A 14,244-nucleotide genomic window follows, 5' to 3' on the forward strand; every position below is an offset into this window, starting at 1 on the left:
TTTCATAAACCTCATAATGAAAAGTGCCAATGTTAGTACAATTGCGGGTATAGCAAGCTTAATAGAAGGCTACGGCCAAGCTCACATATTATTACCTAATGACACACATATTGAACTAAGTGATGCCTTGTACTCACCCAGCTCTAAAAGAAGTTTATTGAGCTTTAAAGACATTCGATTGAATGGTTATCATGTTGAAACAAAGGGTGAAGGAACAAAGAATTTCTATACATTACTGAAACCGTGAGTGGGCATAAGAAGGTCCTAGAGACTATACCTGCACTAGCCACTGGTTTATACCATGCTAAGATTAACATGATAGAAGCTAACTTGGCAAAGAATAAAATGTTTAATGAACAGTTCACTCTATGGCATGACCGGCTTGGCCATCCGGATTCTAACATGATGCGTAAGCTTATTATGAATTCAAATGGGCACACTCTTAAAGAGAGAAAAAATTATCCCTAAACATCTCACGTGTGTAGCATGTGCATAAGGGAAACTAATCATAAGGCCATCACCAGTAAAAGTCACTAAAGAGACTTTAAACTTTCTGGAAAGGATACAAGGTGATATATGTGGACCAATACACCCACCTTGTGGGTCGTTTAGATATTTTATGGTTATGATCGATGCATCAACCAGATGGTCACACGTTTGCTTGTTATCCACAAGGAACCTAGCATTTGCTAGACTGTTGGCTCAAATTATAAGACTAAGAGCACATTTTCCAGATTTTCCACTTAAGACTATACGTCTAGACAATGCTGGTGAATTTACATCCCAAGCGTTTAATGATTACTGTATGTCCATGGGGTGAGTGTGGAACATCCTGTGGCACATGTCCATACACAAAATGGATTGGCTGAATCCTTCATTAAACGAATACAATTGATAGCTCGGCCATTGCTAATGAGGTTGAGNCCGGCTTGGCCATCCGGATTCTAACATGATGCGTAAGCTTATTATGAATTCAAATGGGCACACTCTTAAAGAGAGAAAAAATTATCCCTAAACATCTCACGTGTGTAGCATGTGCATAAGGGAAACTAATCATAAGGCCATCACCAGTAAAAGTCACTAAAGAGACTTTAAACTTTCTGGAAAGGATACAAGGTGATATATGTGGACCAATACACCCACCTTGTGGGTCGTTTAGATATTTTATGGTTATGATCGATGCATCAACCAGATGGTCACACGTTTGCTTGTTATCCACAAGGAACCTAGCATTTGCTAGACTGTTGGCTCAAATTATAAGACTAAGAGCACATTTTCCAGATTTTCCACTTAAGACTATATGTCTAGACAATGCTGGTGAGTTTACATCCCAAGCGTTTAATGATTACTGTATGTCCATGGGAGTGAGTGTGGAACATCCTGTGGCACATGTCCATACACAAAATGGATTGGCTGAATCCTTCATTAAACGAATACAATTGATAGCTCGGCCATTGCTAATGAGGTTGAGGCTTCCTGTGTCGGCTTGGGGACACGCAGTATTACATGCAGCAGAACTTATATGCATCAGGCCATCTAGTGAACATAAGTATTCACCATCCCAACTATTAACGGGTCATGAGCCAGACATATCCCATCTCAAAACATTCGAGTGTGCCGTTTATGTACCTATTGCTCCACCACAGAGAACTAAGATGGGACCTCAAAGGAGGATGGGAATATATGTTGGATATGAGTCTCCCACTATTATTAAGTATCTTGAGCCAACTACAGGATATTTATTTAAGGCCAGATACGCGGAATGTAAATTTACAGAATCTGTGTTTCCTATGTTGGGTGGAGAGACAAGCAAGCTGGTTAAAGAATTAACATGGAATCAAACATCCTTAAATTGGCAAGATCCTCGAACTCTAGCATGTGATGCAGAGGTTCAAAAGATTATTCATTTATAGAAGCTAGCTAATCAATTGCCAGATTCCTTTGCTGACCCAAAGAGAGTAACAAAATCGTACATACCAGCTTGTAATGCACCAGTACGTATTGATGTTCAGAAGGAACACAATAATCAAGTTGCTACAGAGTCTAAGGCCCGTTTGAAACGTGGTAGACCATTAGGTTCCAAAGATAAGAACCCTCGGAAATCTAAGAAAGGTGCAAATGAAACCGAGGTTAAGGAAACTACAGAATGGCCGCGGCAAATCCTAAGGAACCAAATGAGGTTTGGGACCCTGAACCTCAAGGTCCTGAAGGTATTGATAATAATGAGATCTCAATCAATTATATCATATCTGGAATTCAATGGAACCGAAAAGATGTCAACATCGATGAAATATTTCCATACAAGGTAGCACTTGAAATAAATGAGGATCATGAACCACGTCTATATTAGAGTGCACACAAAGTAAAGATTGGCTAAAGTGGAAAGAATCCATTGACGTGGAGTTAAACTCTTTAAAGAAGAGAAGTGTGTTTGGTCCGATCTTAAGGACAACACCTGAAATAAAGCCAGTTGGACATAAGTGGATTTTTGTAAGAAAAAAAATGAGAATAATGAAATCGTGAGATATAAGGCACGACTTGTAGCACAAGGATTCTCTCAAAGACCAGGAATAGACTATGAGGAGACATACTCCCCTGTGATGGATGCAACAACATTTAGATACTTAATAAGTCTGGCTATAAGAGAAAAACTGGATTTGCGGTTAATGAATGTTGTAACCGCATACTTATATGGTCCACTGGATAATGAAATTTATATGAGATTACCAGAGGGTATTGAGCTCAAGGATAAGAGTGGTTCTCGAGAACAGTACTGCATTAGGCTGAACAAATCCCTTTATGGACTGAAACAAAGTGGTCGAATGTGGTATAACCGGTTAAGTGAGTATTTAGCTAAAGAAGGCTATAAGAATGACCCAATCAGTCCATGTATTTTTATAAAGAAGTTTGCAAACAAAGGGTTTGTTATTATAGCAGTGTATGTGGATGATTTAAACATCCTTGGGACCCCTGGAGAAATCGACCAAACAGTAGAGTATTTAAAGAAAGAATTTGAAATGAAAGACCTAGGTAAAACTAAGTTCTGTTTGGGATTACAGCTTGAGTACAGAAATGATGGAATCCTTGTGCATCAAATGGCATATACAGAAAAGGTACTCAAGAGGGTTAATATGGACCAGGCTCACCCATTGACCAGCCCAATGGTTGTAAGGAGTCTTGACTTGGATAAAGATCTATTCGGTCCAAAGAAGGCCGATGAGGAAGTTCTCGGTCCTGAAGTGCCGTACCTCAGTGCTATAGGAGCGTTAATGTTCTTGGCTAGCCACACTAGACCGGGTATATGTTTCGCCGTGAACCTCCTAGCAAGATTTAGTTCTTGTCCGACCCAAAGGCACTGGAATGGAATTAAGCATTTACTTCGTTACCTACAAGGCACAACAGATTTGGGTTTATATTATACTAACTATAACAAGGAAGGTTTAGTTGGTTTTGCTGATGCAGGTTATTTATCGGATCCACACAACTCAAGGTCTCAAACCGGCTATGTTTTTACACACGGTAGTACAGCGATATCATGGCGTTCTATGAAGCAAAGTATTGTGGCCACATCATCAAATCATGCGGAAATCTTAGCAATTCATGAAGCCAGCCGAGAGTGTGTTTGGTTGAGATCGATGACTGAACACATTCGGACCGATAGTGGCATGGACGACGATAAGAAGGCAACGGTTATATACGAAGACAATACGGCCTGCATCACACAGCTCAAGGAAGGCTACATCAAGGGAGATCGGACGAAGCACATTTTACCAAAGTCCTTCTTCACACATGAACTACAAAAGGCCGGAGAAGTTCAAGTGGTGCAAGTTCAATCATGCGACAACTCAGCCGATCTTTTCACCAAATCATTGCCGACAACAACATTCAAGAAGCTCACGCACCAGATTGGAATGTGGAGACTTAAGGACTTAGAGTGATGCTTGAAACAGGGGGAGTGATGTGTGTTATACTCTTTTTCCTTCACCATGGTTTTGTCCCACTGGGTTTTCCTGTTAAGGTTTTAATGAGGCAGCATCCCCAAGCGCATTGCATTGATCCCTTAGCATCGGCATGGTTATGTCATCCAAGGGGGAGTGTTATAAACCACTTAAGGATGGACTCCATAACCAAGCTCATATACGGTCACGGTCCATGAAGCTCATCGGCTAGAAGCAAAGGCCCATCGGCCATGCGTATTAGACTAAGTCAGTTATGGGCTTAAGCCTTTGTATTTACTATATATATGTAACCTCATTCGATTATCAATAATAAGAACAAGAGAATTACTTCATTCGATTCTCTACTTTACAACAACCTGGACGATTGTCATAAATATCTGAATCAAGTGGAATATATGGGTCATGTGCTCTTAGGATACCATTACCTGCAATCCAGATTTTGTGGATTGCAATATCAAATGATACAATATAATCAATTTCTGGCTTTCCAATACATATAACAACAAAATAAAAAGTATTATGATCATTGGTAAGTGGTAACTGGATATTCTCCATTATGAAAAACAAAGACAGCGTTTGTATTAATATCTAGGTGAGAAAGAGGGAAAAATAAAAGAAACGTGTGAAAACGCATCAGAATTTTATTTTTAGCAGTTGTACTGCTTACGCACTACGTACACTAATAGATTTCAGATAACATTAATTATTTATTTATACCCATATTGTACTTGTGTAGGGACTTAAAGTGGTGAGAGTAAATAACTTAAATCCTCGTAAAACCTCAGAATCTATATATACGAGTTTGCTAAAATTTTCGTTTAGATGAAGGTATGGTAAACATCTATATATTCCTAAGTTTATATCAATCTTTACATTATTATGTATTGGGTTTTCCAGATTTATATTATTCTGTAGAAGAATAACCAATAAAAGAAGAAGAAATGATGGAACATTGTCTACCCTTTCCCTTTGATACTATGTTCATTTTTCTAGCTAGAGTCATTTTTGCTCGTCTTACTTATTGATTTTGCTACCATCTAAACACACACAAACACACATATATATATATATGAAAATAGAGATATGAAAGCATAGGCTATTGGTTCTTTTGAATTAGTGTGGAACATATAATCTATTGGTTCTTTTGAATTAGTGTTGTTGATGTGTATTTTGACCCCATTTTGAAAAGATTATTGTTTGCTCTGTTTATAAAAATCTTATATGTCTTGCGCATGTCGTAACTCATGGCTTTCAAATGTGTTGATGTTGATAAATTTGATTGCGGAAGGATCTATATAGAAATGTGTCTCTTAATAATTACTCAATTTGGTCTCTTCTACAGAACAAAGAGAATGTCAAACAGAGATTGGACTAAGAAGCTTTCGTCTTAAAAGGTTGTTGCGGACAAAAAAGAATCATCCATAGTTTAAAGATGAAATGGAGACAACTACATCGTTAAAACTTAAAATTAAACAAAGTAGAAAATGTAAATGTAAGGTAAGACAATGATTTCACTCTTTTAAGTATCCCTCACACAATCATTTCATTCCTCCATAGCTTCACCAGCCACTTCTACAATTTCCACTTTCTCCGATAATGGTGTAATTTTGGTGAGTAGAACCTCTGTTTTTACAGAGAAACAAAAACAGCAAGATGAAGACGAAAAAATATCTAATTAAACCAAACTCAACACTTCAACAATCAGGACAGATACCAGAAACGATTTTAAGTGTTGCAACAAGTAGCTTCTTACCAGTTTTCTTGGTGAATGAATAGCCTTTGCTGCTAACATAGGTTCTTGGGTTTGGTTCCATGTAATTCCTCAAGTATTCCTTGTGCCCCTGTCACAAAATCGACTCACACAATAAGTTTCAAATAAAATATATAGGTAATCCAAAGTATTGGTTTTGTAGCGAATCACTTTGGTTTCGCTTAATCTATTTGTCAGTCATGAAACAAACAAATTTCTAGATGGTACATCTTTTTTATTAAAAGGAGAGGAAGATGGAGTATGACAAACCTTAGTGATCACACAGATATCCACATTGCTACCACTGCCAAGGTCGTTGAATATACCAGAGCATATGGCTTCAGCAACCAACTTGATTCCTTCGTCTCTCTGCAAGATTTGAGTCAAAAACGTCAAACATACGGCGAGAAGAAATCTAGAAAAATGTATAAAGATAAAAATGCCTCTGTTTTACTTACAGTTAGACCTTCTTTATACTTTGCTTCAAACACTGACATGGCAGCAAGGGAACCAGACCCCATTGTAGCAAATGGCAGAGTATCAGTGGAACCGTGTGGGTATATCTTCATTTTTAGTCAGAACGTTAGAGGTGAATACAAAATGAAAGAACCTGAACTATAAACGCTTTTAAAGAGCGGAGAACTTTGATCAGGAGTTAAAAACTCACCGTATGAAGATGAGGCCCGGTAATATCAACTCCACCAAGCACAAGAGCAGCTGAGACATGACCTTGATAACTGAATGATACTTCAGAAGTTCAATTACATATGCCTATTTTAGTATATATAACACGAGTTTCTGGTCATGGTGAAGCAAAAATACCTGAAAAGATGTTTTTTGAGAAGAGTCAATGCAGTAATGACTCGAGAATCTCGGCCAGTCTGGTATCTATGCAACCGCAGCTGCGAGCTGACCATATCTGTACAGTGAAATGGTAATCAAATTAGCTATGCAGTGGGTTTCATGGAGCAAGTGTTTGCTAACTTCTGGTTTAAATTAAACAGGGATTCAAAGGAATAAACTTCGATCTGGCATAACAGTACAGAAATTTGGTAGGTGAGAATTACCAGTTACTGCTTCAGTGTCAGCAGCAGTTCCTGCACCACAACAGTAAATGTTTGGTGCCATATAGTGAATCTTCTCACAGTTCTTATCAGCCACAATGGGCCCTTCAGTTGCCCGTGTATCAGCTCCAAGTATCACACCATCCTATACAAACAAGTAAAGGAAATCAACATTGTATATCTTCAGCAAACATCTATTAGGTAATCCGAAAGAGAACGTCAAGAACACAGGATCACAACTCATCATCGCATGTTTCATACAGTGTTCTAAAGTGTAGAGAAAGGCAAAGAGTCATCAACACGATCAAGGGTTTAGCAAGCAACAACACTTTATACTTCCATTTTCCTACCAAACAACTTCACAATAATTAGGGCAATCCAATTTTAATCAAAAAGGTGCCACAAGGCACTCAATTCTTGAACCTTAGGTCACTTTTCTTTAACATTTGCATCCTTAGCCCACAATTCTTGAACCTTAGGTCACTTTTTAACTTTCATAACTAAAAGAGAGTACTCACTATACAACAAGTCACACTACGCTAAACACACAAAAGCTATGAAAGCAAACCAAAAAAAAGCAAATACATTTATAGAGATAGAAACACACAGACCTCAAATATCAACCCAACAATAGTTGTTCCAGTCTTGAGATACGACGGAGCTTTAAGACCCTTCTGTGTCAACATATCATTCCTTTTGCACAGATCGAAGCTAAACCCACCTTTTGGTGGTAACTCCACGGAAGATTGCGACATTTTCCGATTCACCCCACTCTACACAAATCACGGAACAAAACAAATTTATCAGCCCAGAAAGAAAAAAAAAAGAGTCTTTAATTAACGAAGTGAAATTTTGAATCTTGAGAACCAAAGCTAGATGATGATGATGAAACGAAATCAGAAGAACAGATTGGGGAACGTAATAGTCACATACTAAATTACTAACAACCGATTTATGAAAACTCAGTGTGAAGTTAAAAAAAAAACAAATTAAATCAACATAGCTCGGATCGAGATCGCTGGAGGATGGGTTAAATCTTCACCAAAATTGAGAAGAAAGAATCGACGGAGACGATATAGCGAGAGAGGGAGGGTGATGTTGTTACCTTAGACTTGAAGAAGATGTAGCTAGCGAGAGGAAGGAAGCTCGAACCGGAGAATAAGTAATAGTTAACAGAGTTTTCTTCTTCCTCAATTAATCCCCCTTTGCTTAACCATATTTTGAGGCTATGATATATAAATGGGCCTAATTTTATTAAATGGGCTTTGTTTCTGTCAAAATGAAACCCATTTGTAATGTGGTTAGGTTTTTTTTTTTACCCCAAATAAAATCGTTTTCTTTAGTTTAGCTTGAAAAAATTTAGTTTGATTTTTGGTTTTAGTTCAGTTTGATTTTTATATTGCAATTCAATTTTTTTTTTTTTATTGTAAATGTTAAGAACACTGATATATTTGGTTTTATTCGGTTCGATTGCACCAAGTTTAGCATGCTTTTCTTCTTTGAAATTTTTTTTTTAGTATCGAAATAATCCTAGTTGGTGTATTGTATTTTGTGTACTTATCTACTTGTTAGCTTTTGTGTAAGCTTCATATATTTTTTTACCAATATTTCATAAGCGGATTTAAATTCAATTTTTAACACATCAAATACAAACTACTAGAGTACATCTATGTTTTGAACCAAGTTTCTCAAATCACAATTTTAATATTTCATTACCTATTGTCAGAAAGTAACTTATAAATGGATTGTAGAACTCGAAACATATACCAAAGTAGCATGGATGATGGATGCAAAATCAAACAACTGATAGTTCTTTTAATTCAGATAGCAATTTCAAACAACAACAACATGAAAATTTAGCAGCAACAACAACATGAAAACTTAGCAACAACAACAACATGACCAAGTCAAGGAAATAGAAAACAGAAATACGAGTAAAGAGAATTTTGAAAAATCCCAACTTGTTGAAATTATATGCAATTGAGAGCCGCCTTATTAGCTTTTTTCGAAATCAAAGCACTTTGCATCGCCATATGCATCTCAATCTGCATCCTCTCTACTTCTCTTTGAGCCTCTAACATTGCAGCTAGCTCTGAGTTCACCGAGCTTTTGCTTCCTCCTCCTTTTTCTTCTTTCTTTGCTTCTTCCTCTTTCTTACATGAGTGTAAATGCGTAGCGTAATCACATTCCTTGCAATAATACGACCAGATATTATCCGGTACAATATCTTCACAAACATCGCATTTGGAAACTAAACCGGGTTGGTTATACGGAGAACGGTAAAGAAGAGTGAGTGGATGTGCGTGATCTTCACGCTTCACTGTTTCAGGCATTGAAACACATCCGACATGTACATCGTACTGACATGCCGAACAGTTGTACGTGAAACTTGACCCGTACTCGCCGCAAGCATTACACGTATACGTTGACTTTGGGGAATAGAGCAAAGTCAACGTGTGGGATTGGTGAGACTTGTGGTTGGTTTCACGAGGAAGGTCAAAGCATGACTTGTGCAAGAAGTAATCGCAGTCTGATGACTTTGTGCATTTGAAAGCTGCACCAACCAGATCGAGATCACAACCCGAGCAGATGATTTCGTCTTTCGCTTCGCATTTGTGACCGCGTAGTGGATGGTTGTGACTCGGGTGCCTCACTGTTTGTCGTGAAGACATTGCAAATATTCACTATTGTTCTTGATTTATTTGAGAGGTTTTGTTTTGTATTTGTGATTGTGATTAGCTTTGGGTTATAATCTATTTATAGCGAAAGATGGAGAAGACTTAATGATAATGGTCTTGGTTATGAATTTGACTATTATAACAAGTTGTAGTTTATAGTGATTAACTATCTAATTAGGAGAACAAATTCATGGTCTATGTACTATGTTACATATATATATATATATATATATAAGTATATATCAAGATAGTTCACATTTGGGATTCAAAGTCAAGAGATGCATTATGCATGGAACTATTCCCCGATCTCATTCACGCATCTGAGTTTTAATTAATTAATTAGATGTTATAATTAGCTAATTAGCCAGTTGTAATTTAAGGTATCAAAATATTGGATTATCATTATCAAGTTGGGGATGAATACAATAACGTTGACATAATGACGGATGTTACTGTCAAACTAATCGCAATGCCTTGACTCTAAGGCCCTATCCACCGTCTACTCCATAATTACAAAATGTTTTTCGGAATGCCTGAATATTAAAAATTATAATGTGATTGAATTACAGGTTTACAGTTTTTATAAGAAATGCTAAAAATGGTAAAAGAATCAGTGGAGATAAAAAGACACTGGAAAAAAAAAACATACAATCAAATAATATGAAAAAAGGTTTACTAAAAAAACATCTTATGAAAAAACCAAAATTAGAAATTATTATTTAATTTAATTTAATTTAATTTAATTTAATTTAGTTAGTGTATATCATTGTATTGATTTGATTATGTTACGTTCGCAAGTTTGAAATCTTCTTGTACGATGAATCATGAAAAGGATCTGGAATAGAAATGGTCATAATTTACAGTTTTGGAAAAACAATTACTTAAGGAATCCTCGATTGATTTGGCCATAGAAATTAGAATCATTGGGAGCAAAAGAATGGAAAACTCAAATCATGCAAAAATAACTTGTCAATTTATGTCATTATTATGTAGAATATTTTGCATGATTCAGACATCATTTTCACCGATTGGTCTTATTGTGTATAAATTGGAAAATTTTCAGACAAGGCCTTCACTTACATAGTTACATTACAATCAAACTCGGTTTTCATACGGTACCATGTCGCAGGTTGGTGGAAACAATGGGAAGAGCGTCAAGCTCATGACAAGGAAAATTCGGATTCCCGCGTTCGACAACTCGGATTTAATCAGAAGGTTAAAGAGGACGACTCTTATCGGTAGGGTTATGAATCCTGACGTTCAGAGTGTGGGATCATTAGTTTTGATGATGCCTAGACTCTGGAAACTAGAGGGTCGAGTGGTTGGGAAGGACGTGGGATTAGGAACGTTCAGGTTTGATTTCGAGAGAGAGGAAGATATTATCGAGGTGATGAAAACGGAGCCGTTCAATTTTAATCAATGGATGGTTTCCATTGTGAGGTGGGAACCGATCATACACAAAAACTACCCATCGGCCATCACGTTTTGGGTCAGAATCGTAGGTGTTCCTTTGCGTTTTTCGACCCGTGAGAATTTCCGGTGTATTGGGGAGGAGCTAGGCACGGTTCAAGAAGTGGATGAAGAAAATGCGATGGCCAAAGTGACTATCGATAGTACTATGCCATTGTGCTTCGAAATATCGATTCGATTTGGACATGGTGGTGAGGAGGTGTTGGTGCAAATGGAGTATGAGAAGCTTTTCGGTTACTGTGGTTCTTGTTTTAGTCTTCGTCATGATAAAGAATCTTGCCCACAAAGCGACTTGCACTACCATGTTATGGCGCATGAAGAAACGAACTAAGGTAGTTCACATTTGGGATTCAAAGTCAAGAGATGCATAAAACTATTCACGGAGCTGAGTTTTTATTATGTAATGAGAAGGCAGGCTATTTAAAAAGTTTTAATAAAATTTGAGAAATAAAAACCTTTGATTAAAAAGTATAATGTTTGTTTGACAATCATCTTCTTTTCTTTTGAACTATGTGAAGTAACTATATCCTCTATCTATACTGAAACAATCAAGTGTTGTCTCAAACACCAAAGTATTTATAAAAAAAAAAACAATTCTCATAAGAAACTATTAACAAAGAAAATTTCACTTTAATTTGTGTCTATTAAAATGAACATTATTTATTTTCGAGTGCACAAAAATAAAATATAAAAAACAATCTTGAATTTCGTTTGGTCTTTCCGTTTGATAAAAAATTTAAAATAAGAAATATCAGAAATTACAATTTTAAAAAAGAAAGAAAGAAATAGATGAAATAACCACCAAACAATTGAGATGACCCTCACGGGAATTTATTGGCGAGATCTCTCTCTCTCTCTCTCTCTGACTTTCTCACTCGACTCACTTTGAAAACCCTAAAACTCACGAGCTATCCTTCGCCGCTGGATCCTCATACGTTTGGTCAGATTCTATCTCTCGGCTCTTCTCTTTTGAGCTAGTCTTTTTGCGAGGTATATGAAAACGGCTCCACGCGTTTTACTTACTTTCTTGAATCTTTTTTGGTTAATGTTGATGATGAGGTTCCTTCCAATGTTGATTAGTATCTCTCTCTATGTTTGACTAGATCAAGCTCATGGCGTCCGACGACGACGACTCAGATATAATTCGAATTCCCGCGTTTGACAACTCAGATTTAATCACAAGGTTAAAGAGAACGACGCTCATCGGTAGGATTATGAACCCCGAGGTTCAGAATGTTGACTCACTGGTTATAACGTTACCCAGACTCTAGAAACTAGAGGACCGAGTGAAAGGAGATGAACTTGGGATCAGGAACGTTCAGGTTTGATTTCGAGAGAGAGGAAGATCTTCTGGAGGTGATGGCAATGGAGCCTTTCAGTTTCAATCACTGGATGGTTTCGATTGTACGCTGGGAACCCATTATACACAACGACTACCCATCGGCCATCACATTTGGGTCAGGATTGTTGGTCTTCCTCAGGATCTCTGGACTGATCAGAATTTCCGGGTGATTGGGGATCAGCTAGGCACTGTTCAAGAAGTTGATGAAGAGAACGCGATGGTCAACGTGACTATCGATAGTACTATGCCATTGTGCTTCGAAATGCCGATTCAGTTTGAAACGGGTGGTGAGGATGTGCTGGGTGAAGATGGAGTACGTGAAGCTTTCCGGTTACTGTGCTTCTTATTTCAGCCTTCGCCATGATGAAGAATCATATATTTTCCGATCTCATTCACCCATTTACCTATGTATTTCTAAGTAGAGTATTTATCAATGAATTTGAGAAAACACACCCTTAAAGTAGAATATGTGTCTGCTAATTTGTGAAAAATACAGTATCTTTTGGATCATAAATTCTAACTCCTTCACACTGCATTAAAGTATTTGGATTTCAAAATGTAGAAAGCATAGGTAGTAAAAAACTAAAACTCCAAATTGCAAACTACAATCTTGCAGTTTCTTTGTTAATCCTCAAAGCTCAGAACAATAGACCAAATATGTTTTTTCTTTCCTGTAATCCATGTACTGAACAAAACCGGTCGGATCTTTCTAGTCAAAATTACCATGTTTATCTCCTTCTCCTTTCCTAATATACTCACAACTTGAGAGAAGGATTTAAGGATTTATATACCTGTACTATCTAGCTAGCAAGTTTCCGCGCACTCTCGATTGCGGCGACACAGTAATGCAATCTCCAGAGCAAAATGTTGTCCTGAAACAGACATTTGTTTTAAACAGTGTTATAGTTTTCCATATGAAGTATTGGACAGGGAGTCTATGTCACGAAAGATTTCCTAATGCCTTACTTCCTCCTCCATGTTGACGGTAACATCATCAGGCATTTCTCTCCCCAAAGCTACATAGTGGTTTTTGATGATTTCAACAACGCGTTCAAGATTTGGTCCAGGTAGCTCCTTGATTGATTTCTGAAGTTTTCGCTTCTCTCCACGGCTCATAGGTCTATTGATAAGACTTAACAAACAAACACATAAGTAACAGTTGAAAAAAGATTGTCTAACTATACATATGGAGAGACGAGACAGAAAGATAACAAACTATATATTATACCTGCATGTGGTGACCACGTTGTCAAGTAGTTTCTCAAGTTGCTGCTGCGTATCGTTCAGCTATTCAAAGCAGAGATCAAAGCATGACATTAGAGATGTTTCGGGAGCTTGAAATGTTAATCAAATAATAAATTTATTTAGAGAATTACTCTGGCAAGAAGATCAGTTGAATGTTTGCTCACTATTTCCTTAACAAGATCAGGATCAGACTTCATAAGTAATTGTAAATCATCCTCCACCTAAGGGAACAAATGTGAGGTAAAAAAAAGGGTTTAATAAAACATCTATCAGGCGAAGAATTCAAGAAGCATATTATCTCACTTCTTTAAACGTAGGATCCTCAGGAATCACAGTCTCTGTTGGTGAGATTGACGGTTTCTTGTTACTCAATTGAGACATCAGATGCATTGATTCAACACGCGACTGCATCTGCAAACGAATTGTGTGATTAACATAAATGTCTCTTAATTAAAAGCTAAAGCTAAAGCATCGTCTTCAAACCAAATATGATTTCCAGGATGAGTAAGTGTACCTCCTCAACCTCTGGAATGGAATCCCACACGCACTGCCTTAACAAGGCATTCAACTTCTCGTTTTTGAGATCTGACAACTCAGCTCCTATAATTTCAGTAGAAGACTTGTGAGTAGCCCCATGTTTATGATGAGAGATCTTCTCTTCTTGAGACAAGAGGTCTTCTACTTGAGCTCTAAAGTAGCCAAAAAAGTCTTGTCCAGTTCTGCTGCTCTCCAATGA

At 37.2% G+C, this 14,244-nt stretch overlaps 4 protein-coding genes and 1 long non-coding RNA gene across 6 annotated transcripts in view; 2 read left to right on the forward strand and 3 right to left on the reverse strand.

Moving 5' to 3' along the window:
* LOC104719721 (proteasome subunit beta type-7-B) lies at positions 5,313-7,967 on the reverse strand. The gene is made up of 9 exons (XM_010437687.2): positions 7,879-7,967; positions 7,385-7,546; positions 6,777-6,918; positions 6,532-6,628; positions 6,377-6,446; positions 6,168-6,272; positions 5,980-6,078; positions 5,713-5,800; positions 5,313-5,582 (listed from the first exon to the last, which is right to left on the reverse strand). Exons 2-9 carry the CDS (start codon positions 7,526-7,528, stop codon positions 5,503-5,505), a joined length of 825 nt encoding a protein of 274 aa, XP_010435989.1. The 5' UTR covers positions 7,529-7,546; positions 7,879-7,967; the 3' UTR covers positions 5,313-5,502.
* Positions 8,562-9,488, reverse strand: LOC104719723. The gene has a single exon (XM_010437688.1). The coding sequence runs from the start codon at positions 9,443-9,445 to the stop codon at positions 8,744-8,746; it is 702 nt and encodes a 233-aa protein (XP_010435990.1). The 5' UTR covers positions 9,446-9,488; the 3' UTR covers positions 8,562-8,743.
* LOC104720656 lies at positions 10,572-11,292 on the forward strand. The gene is made up of 3 exons (XM_019230809.1): positions 10,572-10,838; positions 10,983-11,020; positions 11,145-11,292. Exons 1-3 carry the CDS (start codon positions 10,572-10,574, stop codon positions 11,290-11,292), a joined length of 453 nt encoding a protein of 150 aa, XP_019086354.1.
* LOC104719725 lies at positions 11,652-12,791 on the forward strand. The gene is made up of 2 exons (XR_756659.2): positions 11,652-11,911; positions 12,025-12,791. It is a non-coding gene; the product is annotated as an uncharacterized LOC104719725 (long non-coding RNA).
* LOC104719724 (bromodomain testis-specific protein-like) overlaps positions 12,795-14,244 on the reverse strand; it is a 3,448-nt gene continuing 1,998 nt past the window's right edge. The window contains exons 3-7 of one of the 2 annotated variants that reach the window (XM_019230535.1): positions 13,812-13,919; positions 13,640-13,729; positions 13,492-13,550; positions 13,230-13,383; positions 12,795-13,135 (exon numbers count right to left, since the gene is read on the reverse strand). In XM_019230535.1, the coding sequence (XP_019086080.1) occupies positions 13,064-13,135; positions 13,230-13,383; positions 13,492-13,550; positions 13,640-13,729; positions 13,812-13,919 (483 nt within the window). In that variant the 3' untranslated portion in view covers positions 12,795-13,063. Of the gene's footprint in view, positions 13,136-13,229; positions 13,396-13,491; positions 13,551-13,639; positions 13,730-13,811; positions 13,920-14,244 lie in introns of both variants that reach the window. The other variant, XM_010437693.2, reaches the window with a different exon arrangement.

This window comes from Camelina sativa, chromosome 10, assembly GCF_000633955.1.
Source record: "Camelina sativa cultivar DH55 chromosome 10, Cs, whole genome shotgun sequence".
NCBI classification, from domain to species: Eukaryota; Viridiplantae; Streptophyta; class Magnoliopsida; order Brassicales; family Brassicaceae; genus Camelina; species Camelina sativa.

Bases quoted from the DNA above. Each gene is read 5' to 3' on its own strand.
- LOC104719721 (XM_010437687.2), bottom strand. From the start codon at position 7,528: ATGTCGCAATCTTCCGTGGAGTTACCACCAAAAGGTGGGTTTAGCTTC. The intron at 6,629-6,776 runs GTAATTCTCACC...TTCACTGTACAG, and splicing joins TGACACTGAAGCAGTAACTG to ATATGGTCAGCTCGCAGCTG. The intron at 5,801-5,979 runs GTTTGTCATACT...ATTTTGTGACAG, and splicing joins ATATCTGTGTGATCACTAAG to GGGCACAAGGAATACTTGAG.
- LOC104719723 (XM_010437688.1), bottom strand. From the start codon at position 9,445: ATGTCTTCACGACAAACAGTGAGGCACCCGAGTCACAACCATCCACTA.
- LOC104720656 (XM_019230809.1), top strand. From the start codon at position 10,572: ATGTCGCAGGTTGGTGGAAACAATGGGAAGAGCGTCAAGCTCATGACA. The intron at 10,839-10,982 runs GTGATGAAAACG...TCGACCCGTGAG, and splicing joins GAGAGGAAGATATTATCGAG to AATTTCCGGTGTATTGGGGA. The intron at 11,021-11,144 runs AGAAGTGGATGA...ATGGAGTATGAG, and splicing joins GAGGAGCTAGGCACGGTTCA to AAGCTTTTCGGTTACTGTGG.